Consider the following 20,039-nt stretch of genomic DNA (forward strand, 5'->3'; position numbering starts at 1 on the left):
AAATGCATCGAATTCAAAATGGGAGAAAAGCATAATTCAGTGAATGTTCAAACTGAAAAAAGTAACTAATTATTACAACTGTGAAGAGTCATACTTAAGCTTTCAAACAAGAAGAAAGTGAGATGCAATTTGCACACCTATGTCACATTAGGCCGAAAGACAATGCACAAAAGGAGAAATAAAATAATTCTAAATATGCAGAGAGAAATCACCAGATGAAAACTAACTCAATTCAAAATTAGGTTGAAATTCAGTAATCAACAAAGGAGAAATAATTAAATTCCCTGCAGGAAGTCAAAAACAAGTTCAAGTGGTTTTCCGTGGCCTCCAACTGATCTATCTATTTTCTGGTTAGTGGTTATTTAAGCTAACACCAATTTGGACAAATAATATGGAGACAAGAAGAGCAGGCTATAGCAAATACAAGCTTGGTGATGCAAAGGAACATGCATATTTACATAATATATTCCTGTGGTTAATTGATTGTTGACAACTTCATGCCAACATGTAAGATCTAACTTTTTAGAAATCTATATAACAAGTAAACAATATATTTCAGTGATCAAATTCACAAATAAATATGGTTAAGGAAATTTTCTTCTATACAAATTAAATTGCCATGTTTTAGCAAAACTTACAAGAAAAGCAGTGAAAGAAGAAGAATGGGGAGATAAAGGAGTGATCCACAGCCTTGCAAGCTTGGTGGGGAGGCGGAAGATGTGCTATAAAATAGTTCATTTAAGCTGTGTATTGACTTTCGTTAAGTTCATGCTAAGATGCTATAGTTAATTATACATGTAGATACGGTTATAGAAATTTGGTTCTACTTAGTAGATAATTGAATGTCCGAGTGTGGTACGCAGGAGGAAGGTTCTGGCAGAAATGGAATTAAAATAGAAAAACGGTTCAAGACAAGTACCCTGAGGAAATGGTAACCCAGGTTGCCAAGGCCGTTTAAGTCTGAGAGGAAACACCGACGGATACATGGGAAATGTTGTCAAGGGCTCAATCTCCCACAGAGAAACTCTAGGCTGTCTCTCACCAGCTGTAGATTCATCCCAACCGACCTATACTTCAAAAGTGATAGCAATTTGGTTCATCAGAAAACCACATTTAGACTAGTTTGTAAGAAATCTAGCATAGATGGGTACATGAAAACATAATCAACATAAATAAATAAAAAATCATAATAGAATCATCCATTTGTACAATGATCTGTACAAGTTCAACTGCACTAAAAGCTACCAAATTTGAAAGAAAGTTGGAGGCTTCATGGCAGTCATAGTTGAGTAAATGTTACCAAGCCGATGCAGCCAAGCAATCTCAATTGTCAATCATAGGGCAGCCATTTGGCCAAGAGGCCCAAACTCAGTTAACAACTGGCTGAAGTGGATTTTGTTCTTGACTGGATCCACAATTGCTATAAGCACTAAATTTCTTTACCCTTTTTTTCTTCTTTTTTTCTGCAATGTTTCTTTACTCCATTATTTCCTTCTTAAATCAATTTATCTGAATTCTTTCTAACAGAAATCTAATTATATTCTTATAATCGATCCGGGCCTCGGCTAAGAACAACCTTGCCCAACAAGTAGCAATCAACATTTAAGCAATTGGGTAACAGGTTTTACAAATCTATTACATGGACCGATCAATTCTTTCGACAGAAAACGACAATTTTTCATTATCAATTAAACCCAATTATCATGCCAATTACGCGGAAAATTATCAACAAATCTAACTGCTAAAAATAGTTCTGAAATAACAATCTAACAATATTTCAAAAAAGCAACAAAATAAGTCTAGTAAAGCATTGTTATTAGTATCATCATATCATCTAAACTATTCTTTTGAAAAACCTTGACTACATTCATGACTCTGTAAGTTTGGAGAGCCTGTGACGAAACCATCTCTTATTATCACCCACAAAGAAGAATTTACGCCAATAAATAATACGCTCACTATTAAAAAATAAAGAAAATAATCCACTTCGAAGGTTCACAAATAAAATAAGGAAAAATAGGAAGTTAACCAACATTAGACTATAAGGGTGCATCCATAAGCCGTTAATGACAATAAACCACTTACATATATGATGTGTAGGTTGATTATGTACATAGAAAGTATCTAGAACTAAAATTTCACATTCAACAGTTGGCACTTGGCACTTAATTTTGAAATACCTGAGATTCATTATTATGTGAAAGATTAGAAGATAAAAAATGATCTACAACTTAAAATATCATGGATCTATATTTAGATATTAGCTACTTGAAATTCATAATATGTTATCAGTAATAGCATGGGCACATATATGTATAAGATCAGATGGAAGTCTGATAAGTATCAGGTTCTTGATTTACATCAACATTAGAAACTTTGGATCTGAAATATGCCTACTTTGCTAATAAACCTACTTAAAATCCAAATGCACAAAAAAAATCATAAAAAAATTAACAATTTCTAACAATGCGTGAGTGCATTAAATGTGCCAAAGCCGAAAAGCTTATTGACCAAAGATAACAATCAGGAGTGCATAAATTACCTTGACCGATCTCCAATGAGAATTAGGCCAACGAAGAGGATCCAAATCACTGGTGCCAGTTATTGTCCCCATGTACCTTGACTCAACATGGTGCTCAAGATAAAGAATCAGCCAGGAAAAAAAACCAGCAAAAACTCAGATGAAGAGAAAACTCATAATATTGTTGCAATTTATTTTATGAATAGAAACAGAAAAACGATAGGAAGAAAACTTTCATACAGTGCTTCACCAAGAACAATGCACTAAATTTCATGAGCATAAACAAAATGCAATCATCAATGAGAGAAAACCATTATAACCAGCTATTAATCTTTTACCTTCTTACACTTGACTCCTCAGTCTCAAAAAGCATTCTAAAGCGCATGCCAATTGATACACGAGTATGAAATACAGCTTTAACATATTTGGATAACGGGATAACAAATTCAGATGGGCATGCCCTGCAAGAATTGAGCATGAAACACGCCATTGAATGTATCATAGAGAGAACAAGTGCTTACCAATGGAAGACGTCAAATGAAAGCAGAAGCTACCTTGGATTATAAAAAATAGTAAAACGGCTGTTAGTAGCAGCAGCATGAGCTGCTGCAGCAAGAAGTCCTATGTGCATGCTATCACTTGATAAAACTGACGAAGGCATAACAGTTTGTGGACGATTTGCACGTTGGATGCCTAACAGAAGCTGATTCTTCTCATTCCTAACAATAGAAAACTTTGATGGATGGTTTGTCTAGTGCACAACCACAAAAGAATTAAAATACTCATTTGTAAAGGACGGGAAAGAAAAAAGTATGTATCAAACCATATAAAAAGAACAGAATCCCCAGCAACAAGTCTCTTGGCACTGACAAACACACTCCAGCCAGTAGTTAAGAGATGCCTTTTGGGTTGACCTGGCATGAGTAATAAGGTGTTAAGAAACTTTGATTCATCACAAATTCCTTCCAGAAAATACTAAATATAGAAAATGAATGATTTGATGGAAAATAAATAACTTTATGTTATTTAAATTTATATCAGTTTTAAGTCTCTCCTGCGAAAGTTGGAGTTGCCCTGTAGGCCCAAAGAACTACAGTCAACTCATCAACTCACAGTTAAGAAACTTCACCTTCTTCTTTTAAGATCTTCAGTATAATCTTATTAGCTTGTTCAACATGTATGTTTGTCTACAGGTGGCTACTGAGACGAACTTCAAGTTAGTCCCATTTTCATAACAGAATTAATCATTTTTAGGCTAGCAAATTACAGAACAATGTCTATTATCAAGGAGAAAGGGCAATAATAATGAGTAAAAATGTTCCAAAGGAGTTTGATGACCATTTTGATAATTGCTTTGACTAACAGCACGACATCAACCTAGTTAGTGGATGATCTGCCGTAACACATAAGAATTGTCCTCTTTCAATCATCCAAGTGAGAAAACCAATTAAATCTATCCTCTGGATTGTGAAAGGCCCTTGGCTGGAAATTGTGTTCTACTGCTAAACCGGCTATTGAATTCCCATAGAACTGTCAACTCCTACAAGTTTAGGATTAGTGTTTGGTAACATGCCTACGAATGGGGCTGTAGTACACTTAATAGAGTGTTATCTTCGCTAACATGAGCCAACTAGGTAACTCTTGTACTTGTGCAACTTTTGCTGACCCCAAAATAAGATTATCAATAGAAAAACCAATAAGATATGATATATCTCACAGCCTGATGTTGGACCCTCCAAGCCTTGACACAGATGTGTGGTCTCTTCCTTGTTGATAGGAAATTAAGAATGGGAGTGAACCATTACTCTTCTTGGTCAATCTACATCAGCTTGTGCTCGTGCGTTACTTTAGCTCATATTCATCCAACTCAATCAACTAATTCTACTTATGTTTTGTCTAAGCAGAAAATACTTAAAGGATTTGTTAGTTATGACTTGGATCTTATGCTTAGAAGGATTAAGATAGCAATATAAATGAGTCAAGTTGAGCTCGAGTCACCCATAACATAAGCTTGACATAGATTTGAAGCAAGTTCATGAATTAATTGAGTTCAATCTCAATAATATGAGTCCAAGCTGGATCATTAGCTAGCTCATTTATAATGGAAAAAATAAAATTCTAAGTTGAGTAGTTATTTCAATAAGATGACTTTAAAAAATGAAAAATAAGAAGAAAAAATATTGTAAATCAATCAATCAAGATAAAAGAGTTCAAATTGCAAGATTTTTTAACAACTTTTTATTAAGCCCTTAAACTCTAATATTTGTGAATTTATATCAATATTTTTACTCGAGCTAGCTCATGAGCTGACGAGTGGCATCACATGAACTCAAGTTTGGCTTATTAATCAGCCGAGCTTGGCTTAGAACGATTTATCATGTTGAGCTTGAATCGGTTTACTAGCTAACTTGATTTAGTTATACCCCTAGCCTAAGCACCCTCACTGATGGCAAATTTCACCAACTTCAACCTAATTGTGTTAATTTGGCTCAATTCAAGTTAATGTATTTCTTTTGTTGAATACTCATTATTACTTTCCAATTTCTTGAACTGGAACCGAGCTACTAGTCATCTACCTAAATTTGAAATATAATAACACCTCCTTGGCTCAAATGACTCCAAATGAATTCCTGCACTCTTAAGTACATTTGGCTTATAGTTAACTCTCCAAGGCTTTCAAGGTTGGCACAAACTTCTCTTTGGATCGAGACTAACCACCATTCCTATTAATCAACAAATCTTGTTAGTCGAAGTAAAATACCTCCAACATTGTTTTGACATTGTCTAGGTTAGGCTCAACTTTTCAAACTGCATAGGAGACGCACTTGCTAAGATCAAATAAAATGCCATAGGACCACAAATTTAGAAAAAAAAAATTAAGTTATCATGCCATATTGTACTGAGATATAATGGCAACATCTCTCCTTGGCTCGGACAACATAGGATTAGTAATCATAATTAGCACACCATGCATTCTAGAAAATGACTTCTATCACCCTTCAATCCAATTAGCTTAATTAACTCTCTTCAAGGCATGATTTTAAAAATCATATCGACCCTATCAGTTCAATTGTGAACCAATCCTCCAATCGATTCAACCAAGTCCCAAAATTCATTTGCATATAACTGATCGAAACCGATTAACAAGCCAAGTTTTTGATGAACCACACAATGCTAATATTGATCAATTTATGGCCTTTTGCTTTAGATCAAAAGAATAGAAATAAAAAGCTTAGACTAAAAAAATACTTAAATCTATGTACTTTAATGTCTGAACTCTAGACTCTTTGAACTTGAATATCTTATAAATATAAAAAATAGGTCACCTAATCTCTTCTAATTTTGATTTTCATTAACATTCCAAACTAGAGGTAATACTCAAGATACATTGAACTTGTCAAGGTTAGGCTCAATTCCACTTAGGGTAATCAACAAACTTGCTAGAGCTTATGCCAAATATGCACTTGCTAGCAAAAAAAAGCATGTTGTACTTCCTTATTAAATAGAAAAATTCTGTGAGGCTAGCTAAGTGTTACTCAAGAGTCTCCCTAAGAGAGATCATTAACGCATATTTCTAATTTTTTCCCTTTCAAAAACCAAAAAACATTGTCCAAGAGACAATGATATGTCTATGCATTCTTTAGACTGAACAATAAGATTAACAGTAAAAGATGTCTTTATTGGTTAGAAAGCTAGTTTCTTCTCATCAAGTAGGTCAATTCGAATCTAATGATGCCAAAAGAGCGTTAGGGGAGCAAAGCATGGGACTACCATGTCAATCACCTCCACTTGCTACTGTTGTTTTGGGTCATTAGAGAATTAAAGATTCACTTCTAATATTAGAATTGAGTAAAAGCCAAAACAGTCCCCCGACAATTAATAAATATCCAATTTAATCTCATACTTTTATAATGCCCCAATTTAGGCTCCTTGACTATTTGAAAATGACTCAATTTGATTGCAAGGTCAAAATTAACCGTTAAAGTTAACCCTAATAGTTAAATGATAGTATATTTTAAGTATTAGGGTATATGTAAGATTATATTATTATTTTATATATTTTATTATTTATCATATTAAAATAAAAAAATTATTTGATAAACTTCCATTATAATTTTTATATTTCTTTTAATATGATAAATCACAAAAAATATAAAAAAAATAATATAATCTTACATACACCATAATACCCAAAATATCCTTACAGTTAACAATTACGGTTGACTTTAACTTTTACTTTTGGCCTTGTAGCCAAATTATGATAATTTCTAATAATCAGGAAACTATATTGGGTCATCATAGAAGTTTTGGACTAAATTGGGCATTTATTAACAGTCGGGTGACTATTTTGGGCTTTTACTCTGTTAGAATTTTTTTATGATTATGGCCTCCATAAGCTTGTCAACTTCTTTCTTGATGAACTTGCTTATATCATTGACTAAATTCCTTTTTTTTCTTTTTTATTAGTTTATTATCTAGTCAAACAATCAAGCAATGGTTAGAAATGCTTGAGCCTATCGCGAGCATCTGAAATGAGTCCCATACAAAAACAATGTAATTTGTAACAATTTAATTGGTACAATTAGGTTGCTAGTTTTTAGTAGAGAGCTCATTTGGAAATTTTAAGTGGCATGTCCCTCAAATGCAAAACCTCATTTATGCTTTCAACATGATATGAACCTTTGATATTTTCGACGGCCATCTATAACATACTTTATGCTAGGGATCACAAGAGCTAAGTTACCACATTCTAGATTAGATCCACTCGGGGTTAGAAACTTTATATCTAAGTGATAAGTTGATATTGCATCTTGGAATGCATTTAGCTAATTGATGGTATTGTGTGGTGATGATGCTCTTAGTATCACAAAATCTACTTATTTAAAATCATAACAACAATTACAACGCCACAAAACAATGCGTGCACGCATACAACTAATGATGGAATTGTGGGGCGATGAAGCCCTTAGTATCACAAAATCTTCTTATTTAAAGTCATGATAGCATTTACGACACAAAAAAATTATCAGCGATAAAACGCTATGGAACTCTAAACTCCCCAAAGAATTTAATCAACAACTACTTGTGGCCAAGCTTCCTTTGTTGGATGAGGATTTTACAAACTACAAATTTATTGATAACCATCTTAACAACTATCAATCTTTGCATATAGTCATTGGTAGGCAAATCCTCGTAAGCAAAAAAATTGCACGTATGTTGCTCTACATAGAATTTCCTCATTAGCCTGGAACCACTCTAAGGTTAATCAAGATGCTACTTTCACTCCCACCAAGATATCCATATAATCCACAAAAGCAATTGTTATGAAGGTCCTAATTCTTACTCACGGCTAAAGTTGAGACCAGTATAAGGAGGAAAATATGGAGCCTTTCTTGAACCCCTTAATGCTAATATACTCACTCTTCCCAAATGATTGGTATGGACTCAAGCTAGTTATTTACAAACACAAAATTTAAATATATATATATATATATATATATATATATATTTCTCAAACCCTGGATTAGTGCTACCTATGAAATTGAGAGGTTCGTGGTAAGCAACTTCAACATTTCTTTATTGAACTTGGTGATATAGGCCCAGAGAGATTCACCCTCGTTCAATCAAAGATAAAGGAAAATCCAACAACTTTTCCTAGACTTTGTTGAGCTAGAGAGCTGAGCAGGATATTAAGAACTCCTCATTCAAAGTGATGAACCTTAAAACTACTTAAACTATAAATGTTGCATCCTTCAAAATCATGAATACAGACAAGTACATGATAACAACAAACATTACACAAACATACCACAAGGGAATCGAAATCGATGTTTAAAATTGTGCAATTGGGTATTGAGGCGTTTTTCGTTCATGATGAGAGGCGTAAGCCTCAAGGCATTTTGAGGCGTAAGACTCAAAATTATAAATTTGAGTAAAGTCAAAATGAGTATTTTTTATATAATAACTAAATAATATGTTAAAATTGAACATAAAAAACAAATTGTCATATATAAGAAGCACAAAAATGAAAAGTAATAAACTGTGTGAAATTGAATTGAAATTCAAACATCACAATAATAAAACACCATAAAATGCAATTCAGCTCATAATTCTATCTTCCCAATATCTTGTTCATTAATATTTAATTCCAAAATGAAATAGTAATGGCACAGGCTCATAACAAATCTAGAGTCATCAGCACTGTCATCACTAAGAGGATCTCATTTGAATCAACATCATAATGAACTACTCTCTCCCATGCCTTATAACCTATGTAGTCCAATGCCTCCCACTCTGCTTCTTCTTCCTCTATATCAGTTATCTTCCTCTTCCCTAAATATTTTCATCAATATAAAAATGAGTAATAGTTTAAGATAAATAAGCTCTAACAAAATTGTTTTTTTTATATACCTTTTTTGGTTTTTTCTTTTTTTGCTCGAGTTGTGGTAGAATCAGATGCTCTATTTCTACCATCATTGAAGAAATCAACATTCAAATCTTTCTCATGCAATTCAAATGGCATAACCTCCACTTCATCATCTACAAATCACTAGGTATCTAATGTCATATCCTCATAAATTTAAAGAATCTTCATCATCCTTCAACCCTTTCTTCTTCAAATTCCTTTCTTTAATTCTTTTATGCATACTAAGAAATTCATCCTTAAGGTTGTCAGATGATTTCTCTTCTTTGTATGCGCTTGATTGTATATGCTTCAGTTGCATTCACATCTCGATGAAGAGCACGTTAATCCCAAAACTTTCACAGTAAAACTCTGCAATTCTTGAGTGTCATCACCAAATTGAATCCACCATGCAATGATATAATCCTAATTTTATCTCAGGATTTGCAAACTTATTTTTTTGCATATTGGCATTGATGGTTCAAATAAAAGCCTGCTACATGCAAATGTTGATGAAGCTGTAACTCTCATCTTTCATTAATAGTATACCAAATTTCTCTGTAGCTTCTCTCTTCACCTTCTAAATTGTGGGCAATAATTTCTTTTACTTCATCTATAACATTATATATAAACCCATAGCAGTCTTCTTTTCGGCATCAACCATCCTAAAAACTTGCACAAATGGTCGAGTGGTTAGGATTGCATACATGACACTTGGCCAAATCTTATCATTTATAATATTTTTTCTAACATCTTTCCCCTCAGATTTATTTGCCCAAGCGCAGCTCAACCATTGTGTAGAGCAAACATAGACTCTAAAGGAGCATCCAACCCACTTTGCAGAGTCAAATAAGTAGTGGCAAATCATGTTGCTGCAGACCTAAGTATTTCATTCTTTGAATTTTTTTTCATACGTGCCAAAACCCAAGAATGATTGTGAATAAATTTAATTATCTTCTTTGCCTTTGTCAGTGCATTCTTATGTTGCAACAGTTCTCCAAGCTTCTCAAGGATGAGATTAATACAATATGCAGCACAAGAAGTCCAATATAAATATTTCCTCTTCTCCACAAGTTTAGTCCCTACAACCCTATAAGCATTGGCATTATAAGTCAACACTTGGACAACTAAATGCTCTCCAATCTACTCTACAATATTGCCTAGTAATTCAAAGATATACTCAGCATCATTCACCTTAGCAGATGCCTCAACTAACATAAAAATATAGTGTCATATAGGTTATTAATCAATATGTTGATTAAACTTCTATTCTTTACATCTGACAATCCATCAGACATAATTGTAACACCTATTTGAGCCCAAGTATTTTTATCTTTTTCAGTATTACTCAACTCCTCCAAAATCCATGTCCTCAAATCATACATGGATGGAGGTTTGAACTCTTTCCCATAAGCTCCAATTGAACGAATCATGTTAGTAAGAAAGGGATGTTGCAATATTTAATGGGATAGCATTCTCATAAAATAATCTGCTTATATCCATACATACTTAGAACCATGCATCCCTAGCATTCTCTAGGGTCATCTTCTGTGATGTAGAAGGCATGTATTCCTGTTTATCCTCTGATATGTTTGTCATATAATGATCCATAGGACCCCTTGCACCCCTACAAGACATGGATTGCAATGAAAAAGATGAATCCCACTCGCTCTCATAGTAGGAGCACACATCAACTCTAGCCTCAAACTGCCTTTGTGTTAAGTGCTTTGACATTACAGATTTATTCATGTATGTTTTAATCTCCTCTCTTACTATGTCAGACACTTTGGCATATGGTGCAAAATTCTTATTTGATCTAGATAGGTGTTGCTTCATCCTAATCACATTATATTTTATCTTTTTTTTTCACAATAATTACATTTCAAATATATATATATATATATGACTTGTCGCTATCTCCCACATCAGCTTGAGTGTTATATTTCTAAGACGGATCCTTCCTACGACATAACCCAATTTTATCTTTTCTTCTAACCACCCTCTACAAAACTCTACAATAAGTTAAGAACATAAAACATTAGAACTCTATAACAAAATAATGCATGCATGCTTAATTTGATTGGGCTATAGACTAACGCAATTTTCCTTTCGGGGCTTAGGAAGACATGGCATTGTTATTCAAGGCTAAGTCTAAACTTCCAAAACAAGATACTATAATAACAAGCAGATGTATAAAAGATTGTTTTATCATTAGAATTTATCCACATGTGAAAGAGAGGAATGAATATTCTATTGTAAATTCTGCTGATTGAGTAATTAAAGTTTGTCAATTTAAAATTAATTTTAATCATTCAATATATTAATATATCTTTCTAACATGAAAATTGAGCCAATTTGCTCTAAATTGAATCATTAATAACTTTATCCCATATATTATAATAGACTTTTTTTTCATTAAAATGACTGATTATTTTTATGAAAAAAATTATATAATATTTATTTTTTATTTAAAAAATAATCTTATCCTATATATTCTAATATTACCTTTCTTATTTTAAGGAATTTAAAAACTTAATATATGTGCATTATGTTAAAATGAGATTATTACATCTAAAGCTGAATATAATAGAATAATATCATATTTTAATTTAACTAGTAATAACATATTCAAATTATAGAACCTTCAAGATATCTTTAAGATTATATGAAACCACTATATATAATAATATAACTTTATGATGACGGAGTACAATGGCGGAGCCAGAAAATATATTTAGGGGGGGGATCTACATTATTATTTTTTTAATTTTCCTTCAATTTTTTACATTTGGACTTGGGACCAAAATAGTCAATTTTAAAAATGATAAAACTTTGATAGTAAATTAGTTTATTTTTTTCCTTTACAAAATGACTTCCAATCATCAAATCACTTGATTATTGCTAGAACGAGTTCAATATATTAACTAAATACATGATATTAAAAATCTCATTGCATAAAAAAAATCATAAAATTTCTTTAAGATCAAATGAATACAGAGATTAAGCTAATATCAACCAAGAAAAAAATATAAATGAATAGAAAATTAAATTGGGAGTGATTTGAATGGACGGTCGATCTTGAATCTCTTTATCGTGGACTGTTTATTGGACATTTAAATGTCTTAGTGATATCAGAATTCGGTGATCTTAGGTCTGTTGGATTCTTCTTGTCTATCCGCTCAATTCGACTATAAGCATGTCATGTTTGGAAACCATTTGGTAATCCAAATTATGGTTTAAACCTTCCAAATATGCTTTGAGTCTTTGATTTGGAGTCATTTGGGTTCAAATTGAGTCGAATTTGGTGCCGTTGGGTTCGCATTTTTTAGACGTTCAGTTCGATTGTAAGTTTGGTGAAATTGGAGTTCATATGGTCTCCGATTTAATTTTTGAAGTTTTCAACTTGATTTTTTCTAGAAATTATGCTTCATTCTTATGTCTTGTGATAATAGAACTTTAGCGAGCATTTAGTAAGAGCCTTGTCCACTATTGTATGCCCTTCAAGACTTCTTAATCAACATGTATTCTTAATATGAAGACACTATTTCTTATGAGGCATATACCTTACGCTATTTTTATAAGAAAAAATCTTGCATAATTTGAGACTTTTTTTTTTAGTAAAATCCTGCTATCTTAGTGGCTTAATTTGAGGCCTTAATGTTTTTTGAGATTTTTAAATGAGTGTAGCAAATAGATATCAAAACACTAGAAGTTAAGATCATCATCCTAAATAAAAATGTTGACAATATACATAAGCTACAACAGGAAAAAAAACAATACAAACGGGCTACTGACAACACGAGCTCTCAAACCCAGGAAAGCCTCTGCAACAAGCAAACAACCATCGTTGCTTTTAATCCAACAAGAAGAACGTCGTCAAAGAAGGGAGACTTCCGATCGAGCACAAAACATCATTGAACAAGGCGAAGAAGAGGGTGTGGTATTTCGATTGAACAACAGACTTTCAATCGACAGGAAACTTCCGATCGAACAATAAACAAAGTCGAACAAGTGAAAGAGGAACGAATGAAATGACGTATAGATGCCGCTCAAAATATACTAAGGCGCACGCTTCGCCTCAATGCACGCCTCAGTATATTTGAGGTGTATGCCTTAAGACTGGTTCGGCTTGTCCACCTCGACACGCTGCGTAGACAAATTGCGCTGAGGCGTGCCTTCAATTGCACAATTTTAAACAGTGATCCAAATGTGGAATTTTGAGCTTCTATAGCAACGACTCTTCAAGGATTCTAGAAATAAAGGGCAACACAAATGAAGGAGCAACGATTACACTAAACTAAAATCCTTCCTCTTTAATGGGAGGACCCTCTCTTAATCTTCAAATGAAATCCACTTTGATCAATTATGAGTAGGGAGAGCTACCCTCCCACCCTCTTTAGCATGGAAGAACACTTCATAGCTATTGGTGACCCATTGTGTAGGCCTTCTAATATACCCTCCAGTTTATAGGTGACAGTAACCCTGCCCACCATCAAAAGTTAAAATGCTAAGCTTAGACTTGAACTCATTGAATTTTGTTTAATTAATGTACTCCATCAACATCAATGCCTCTTTGATGGCTGCTAAGGCTCTACCTTCTATTGGATAGATATATTTCTCAACTTATCATAATCATGAGATCATCTTCTTCTAATTTCTTCCAAATCTCAATAAGAAGACCAACGAATATTACTATCCAACTTGAGACTGGTGGATGATTATGAGGGATAGATGAGAAGGTCCAATAAATTTGTGTTGAGGTGAATATTGAAAAAATAAAAATTATTATTTTTAATTGTCTATTATTATGTTATTTTGTGCTTGTAATCTTTATATTTTGTGCATAAAATTATAAGAAATTTTTAAAAAAATTGGACCAGTGACGCAGTGCTAGAACATAATCAAGTGTCACAATGCCACACATTTAGTGCTGCAGCGGAGACCTTACCAAAAATCTAATAGAGAGCTTAATGCCGAAGTGCTATCTAGTCAGCACTGCCTTGCCAAATCGCCCAACGCCGCATTGGAAGTTGGACTGGTGAACCGAAGACTATTAGTGAACCGATGCGCCGATTCAGCAACGACGCAATGCTCGTTCATAAAAATTTAAAAACTATAAATACTCAACTTAGTTCTTGAGAGTTTGGCAACTTGGTGGGGTAACTTGTGGAATCGTTTTTTGAGTATGTATGTGTGAGTGTGAGGGTTGTATAGGGAGTGTGTAGCTTGTGATCTTATACTTAGAGTCCTGTATTAGAAATTTGAAATGAAGCGAAGCAAATTAAGGAAGTGAAAAAAGAATTGTAGATTTACTTCTATGTTCTAAACATTAATTTCTCTTATTTCAATTATTATTTTGTGTTTGTAATTTGTAATTGTGAATCATTTAGTATAATTAAATGTTAATTATATTTATTATGTTTGTTATGTGTAATAATGCCTCCATGTGTTACTAATCAATTTCTCTGAATCCATAATGAATTGAAAGGCATGTATTGCTTAGAGTAGGGTTTAAAGTTCATTATATACATACCTTTATTAACTTCTCTGCTCTTCAATTGGTTTTGCATAGGCCATATATAAATTAAAAACTTATTGTAATCTAAAGCCACAACACAGGAATAAAAGAACCAGAAAATTTAAAACATAGTTCGGCCATGACTTAAACATATGGTGATTAAAATTATGGGATCTTAAGAAGATAGTACAAACGTAGTTAATGAGGATCCTAGCTTATGCTCCGATGAGCTCGACAAAGACGAGGAGCATAATTGCTCTAATCCATAACAACCATAGAAAATAGACCCCTCTAAGAAATCATATTCTTTTGAAGAATCATAGGTTCAAAATTAATAAAATTAGAAAAGTTTATTTCTATAATTTGAAGATTTTACTTTTAACCTTCAGACCATTTTAACAGGCTCACTAGATAAATTTAGCAATATAGTAAACAATAGCAAAGTGAACTTAGATATTTCTAGTTGTTTCCTTGTGGAATTGATACTCTATTCATCATTTTATTACTTGATATAATACATGTATTTGCGTTCTAACATGATTTACACCATAGACAAAAAACGTTTCATTGACATTTGAGTAGTGTGTATAAGTATCAATGCTTGTCCACCATCAAGCATACAAAAGATAATGAGAAAATGAAAAAGAAATTTCAGTGTAAGTAGGCTTCTTTTGGGAGCATTTTCTCTGCTAGCAAAATATCTTTCTCATGTATTCTTAAAAATTTGGGAGAAGGAAGATCTTCCATAATAAATGCTCTCTAGAATAGTCTCTAAAATTAAAATTTTTATTGCGTCCTCCCACCTGACGTAGAGATACGTCCTCCCACCGCCAAAAAACTCGGTTTTTGCTCGGTATTGCTACGTATTATTTGATAATAACGAGGAATATCATCATGTGAAGACCAATACCGAGTTATACCGAGCTATACCGAGCAATTCAAAAAAAAACCGAGTTTTTTCTAGGAAAAACTAGGTATTTTTTTGTATTGCTCGGTATAGCTCGGTATAACTCGATATTGGTCTTCACATGATGATATTCCTCGTTATTGTTTGGTATTGCTCGGTATTTCTCATTTTTTAGCGTGATTTTAGCTCTGGGAGGACGTATCTCTACATTAGGTGGGAGGACGCAATAAAAATTCCTAAAATTAAGACTCACCTAGGTGTTATTTTTAGAATCTCGTCATGTATACTATTAATCTATTACACTTATCATAAGAATGTGGGAGGTGAATTTCTCTTTTTAGTGGAGATCTAAGTTAATAGAGTTTTATCCAAGAATTTGGGATGTGATGTCGCCGCATTCAATATCTTGCACCATCTAAAAAACGTGTCTAACACATAGCAAGGGATGTTTAAATCTTCATTGATGGCATCCTCTAGTGTATTTGATATGTGTGTCCTTCATATATTTGAGTAGCTTCTAAATTTTGAAAATCTTTCATATGACTTTTTATAATCCCCATGTTGTCCGTGTGAAGCTCTAATTCTTAATCTTCATCGACGGCTGAGTAAGGAGGTTACTAAGGCCGTGGAACTAACACTGCTACTAGTACAAGAAAAGCCTAATTATTTAAGCAATACACTGACTAATGATTTAGTTAATTATTTAAGTAATATTTAACTAGTTTTAATTATTAATTATCTCATTAATCACTTAAATATTCTACAATTAATTAATTATTTAATTATTATTTATAATGTTAATTACATAATTATTTCTATAACATTTATATTAATTAAACTAATTATATTATTTTTAATTACTAATTATACTAATACTTCTTTATGAAAGTTTATAAAGGTTGCTAGACCTTAATGAACTGGTCCTAAGACTCACTAGGATGAAAGCAATACTATCACTTGACGCGAAAGCTAGTACACTTATTAAAAGTTACAAAAATGGTGATAATAATCTAATCAATACAACATAAAATCAATTAAAGATTTTCAACCAAGAAGTTATATCAAAAAATATAATGCGAGAAAAAAAAGTGCATAAATTAAAAATTAGAATGAGCACACCAGATTTATAGTGGTTCGGTCAAAGCATGACCTACGTCCACTCTCCAGAGTCCTCTTTGGGTATTGCACTATCACTTATGTGTGTGCATGATCATCAGGCTAGCATACACCCTTATAAGACTTGAATCAAAAAATTAAAAATAAATAAATGAAAATTATACTTTTTTAACATAACATATTCTACCCTATCTTGAGCATTGAATCTTCAAAGAACCGTGTATGTTGTACCTGAAAAATTAGTCAACACACAAAAAGATATACACTACAAATACTAGGAGAAATAAAGAGCTAATCAATAATATTTATTATCATCAAAATCATAAACATGAGAACCAGAGTTGCAACACTTTAATTAACTATTTAACTAATATTCAACTAACTAGTAATTATAAAAGTAATTAACTTTATTAATTATTAATATTTAAAATTATATTAATTAAGCTATATTATATTAATTTCTAATTTAGATGGCAGGCTTAGTTAGGGGTGTCAATATTTGACACGACACGAAAACCCGACCCAAAAATTTTGGGTTAGACCCGACCTGTTTCCAAAACGGGTCGAGTTCGGTTCCCAAATTCGACCCGTTTGAAAAACGGGTCGGGTCGGGTTGACCCGACGGGTTGCCGGGTCAACCTGGAAACCAGTTTAAAATGTCTGCCCGGCTGCCCGTGGATCGGCCCTAACCTGCCTGTCCCATGCCCTGCTACCCTCGGAGCTGCCCGACCTTGCCCGCCCACAGCCCGCGTGTGCCCGCAGTCAACCGCCCGCCAAAGGCTACCCCGCGCGGCTGCCCAAGCGCCTGTTGCACCTGCCCACGCACCCGTGCCCGCGCACCCTTGCACGCGAGTCCGTACCCGCGCTGTAACGCACCCGCCCACACAACCTTGCACTGGCCAGCGTCCCGCGCACTTGCCACGCCAGCCAGCCTGCGTCCGCGTCCGTGTCCGCGCAGGCATCTGCTCTCGACCACGCCCGCGTCTGCACTGGTCTCCTTCCTGTGTCGGGTCAGGTCAACCCGGCAACCCGCCAGGTCGGGTCTGGATTCGAATATCCGACCCGTTTACCTACTCGGGTCGAGTTAGGATCGACCCGATTGAACCCAGGTCAGTTCCGGGTTCGACCCGAACCCGACCCCCTGACCCGAATTGACACCCCTAGGCATAGTAGGGTTTGCTTTTCATCTTCTGCATTTCTTTATTGCTGCTTGTTTTCTCGTGGCCTTTTCTTCGTTGCTTCTTTGGATTCACATGTAGTGTTTTAAAGGGCTTCAAGTTCCTCACGTGAAGTAGTGTTTTGAAAGAGTCGCTAAAGAAGCTTCTTAGCCTCCTTCGACGACATCGATTCAAAAGTCATGATTGCTCGCTCGTTGCAAAGTAACCATCTTTATCCTTTTTTAGAGCTTCTTCGTCCAAATCTTATAAATTTGTCAAACCCCGGGATTTAGTAAATCCAGGATTTATGCCAAAAATTGGGTGATGGTAGATTTATCTCGCCGTGAGATTTACGGGATTCTCGAATCTTGTTTGGCAGAATTTATGCTAAATCATGTATAAATCCCGATGCCAAAGAGCCTCTTAGTTGGGGTAATTGTTGAGAAGAAATGCTTTAACAAGTCGGAATATTAAACTAAGATGGTTGTCAATAACTTAATTATTTGGCATGATAATGAAGCTTTAGCTGACTGGGTATGATAAATGTTTGGGCCAATAACTTATCAGAAACAATTTGGCACCCAGGCCGAGTCTTGACCAAGAAAGAGGGATAAGAATAAATTATTCGTAGAAGAGCCATGAAAAATACCTCTGAAGATATGCCTGAATTTCCACTCAACATCATGGAGATCCCTAGCAATGAGTTCCTGCGCTGGTGGCTGCTGTGAGAAATCCTGAAAGCAGACAATGAGTACAAGCATCTCACTTATTTCCGAAATATCAGATTAAAACAGCACTACAAACATCCAATTCAAAGATCATCATAAACTTACAAGAGGAGGAAACACCTTCTCAGCTGCCCTGCGAGGAACCGAAAACCCTCCATGTGTACTAGTATCACTGGCAGTCAGAGTTTTACAAAAATAATTCATTGGCTGCTTGCTCGCAACTCCCATTTCAATGGGGACATAACTATTCTTCTGTTCCTCCTGAACGAGAAGTACCGGCTCAATTCAAAAGCCGTCCCAAAAAAAAAAAAAAAAATTAGAATGCATGAAACACTAATTATCTGACCATTACCGGACTCAGAGGTTGCAGAGTCATCTGGGCATAAACGTCATCTGTCTCTGGATCTGCCTGCAGTCAACCAAACAATCAGCATTTCTAAATCTTTGGATCAACTAGAAAGAAGACCAAACAGCAAACCCACATGCATTGTGACATTGTGGAGCTGGCACATTAGCTGCGGTGGCAAGCTGGGGTAATTGGGGATGTGGCCCTCCACCTCTTTGTTAGTAGACGCTGCAACCTTAATAGCGAACAAGGATTCCGTCAAACACAACCATAAGTAGCTAAATCCAAAAAATCCATAGCGAAATTCAAGTTAAAACCACATTCTCGCACCTGCTCGCTGTGCCCCTGAGGAAAGTAAATAACGCGAGTCCCCACAGTCGGCAAGCAAACCAGTGGCCCAGCACAAGCGTGCCATAGTTCCGAGTTCAAGCATCTTTTCTCTCCCCCTACCAAAACAAATCAAACAAGCATCACCTCCTCTCGCACACACGACCAAGAAATCAAACAAAGATAAAGGAGAACAGCAAAAAAGACGGCCACATGCATACCTTCTTCATCTTGCTGTCCAGAACCAGCGGGAGAAGGCTTCATCTCCGACCACTGGATTCAAAACAGCTCGAACGAAGAGCATCAACCCTTCTACCACCAAGTAGGTTTCCAGAAGTCAATCACTGTCCAGACCGCAAAGGCATTGAGCTTATCCGAGTTCGGTCAATTTCCCGTTGCCAGAGATCGCCATTAAAGCTCGCTTGCCCTGTCCCTCTCTATCCTAAACAGTAACAAGAGAGGGACTAACGAGAGAGATGGAAGTGAGAGAAGTAGAGGGAACAGCCACAGAATCTATAAATAAATAAATAAATAAATAAAATTAATTATAGCTGCCTGATACCTCCTTGTGCTGGAAAGTCTCCCCATCGATCTTGAGCTTTTGCTTTTATTAATGGTTAATTTTATTTTTAGTTTTTTTTTTTTTTTTTTTTTTTTTTTTTTTTTTGAGGAAATGAGAATTTTAAATGGGAGAGAGGAGAGAGAGACCGGGGACGGATTGGTGGCACGGACGGAGCTGCATCAGGACCGTGGTCTTCCTCGAAGAGCGAGATCACTGCCGCTCATGTCTCTGACGGACGTGACTGCAAGCATGTGCCACCTCCTGCGCCTTTTTTTATTGGTCGCTGTCGGCGTCGTACGGTTAACTCTTTTGCAGAATAAACCCTAACAATCTATTTTATTAGATAAACAGTACTGGACTGCAAAAATGGCAATTTTTTTGTATTATAATCAAATATTCTAACTCAACTTTATTAGAAATTAAAATCAATTAATTTTGATTCGTGCTTTGATTA

General features: G+C 34.7%; 1 protein-coding gene across 3 annotated transcripts in view; it reads right to left on the minus strand.

Annotated features, from left to right (window-relative positions):
• LOC110112646 (auxin response factor 12) overlaps positions 1-19,698 on the minus strand; it is a 40,098-nt gene extending 20,400 nt beyond the window's left edge. Inside the window, exons 1-12 of one of the 3 annotated variants that reach the window (XM_020844939.2) lie at positions 19,586-19,698; positions 19,245-19,487; positions 19,027-19,142; positions 18,833-18,931; positions 18,703-18,759; positions 18,456-18,611; positions 18,272-18,356; positions 3,345-3,435; positions 3,076-3,240; positions 2,860-2,982; positions 2,543-2,618; positions 920-1,067 (exon numbers count right to left, since the gene is read on the minus strand). In XM_020844939.2, coding sequence (XP_020700598.1) covers positions 920-1,067; positions 2,543-2,618; positions 2,860-2,982; positions 3,076-3,240; positions 3,345-3,435; positions 18,272-18,356; positions 18,456-18,611; positions 18,703-18,759; positions 18,833-18,931; positions 19,027-19,142; positions 19,245-19,287 — 1,159 coding nt within the window. In that variant the 5' untranslated portion in view covers positions 19,288-19,487; positions 19,586-19,698. The other 2 variants (XM_028700747.1, XM_028700748.1) reach the window with 2 other exon arrangements.
• Between the last annotated feature and the right edge of the window lie 341 nt (positions 19,699-20,039).

Source organism: Dendrobium catenatum, unplaced genomic scaffold, assembly GCF_001605985.2.
Source record: "Dendrobium catenatum unplaced genomic scaffold, ASM160598v2 fragScaff_scaffold_1586, whole genome shotgun sequence".
Classification (NCBI taxonomy): Eukaryota; Viridiplantae; Streptophyta; class Magnoliopsida; order Asparagales; family Orchidaceae; genus Dendrobium; species Dendrobium catenatum.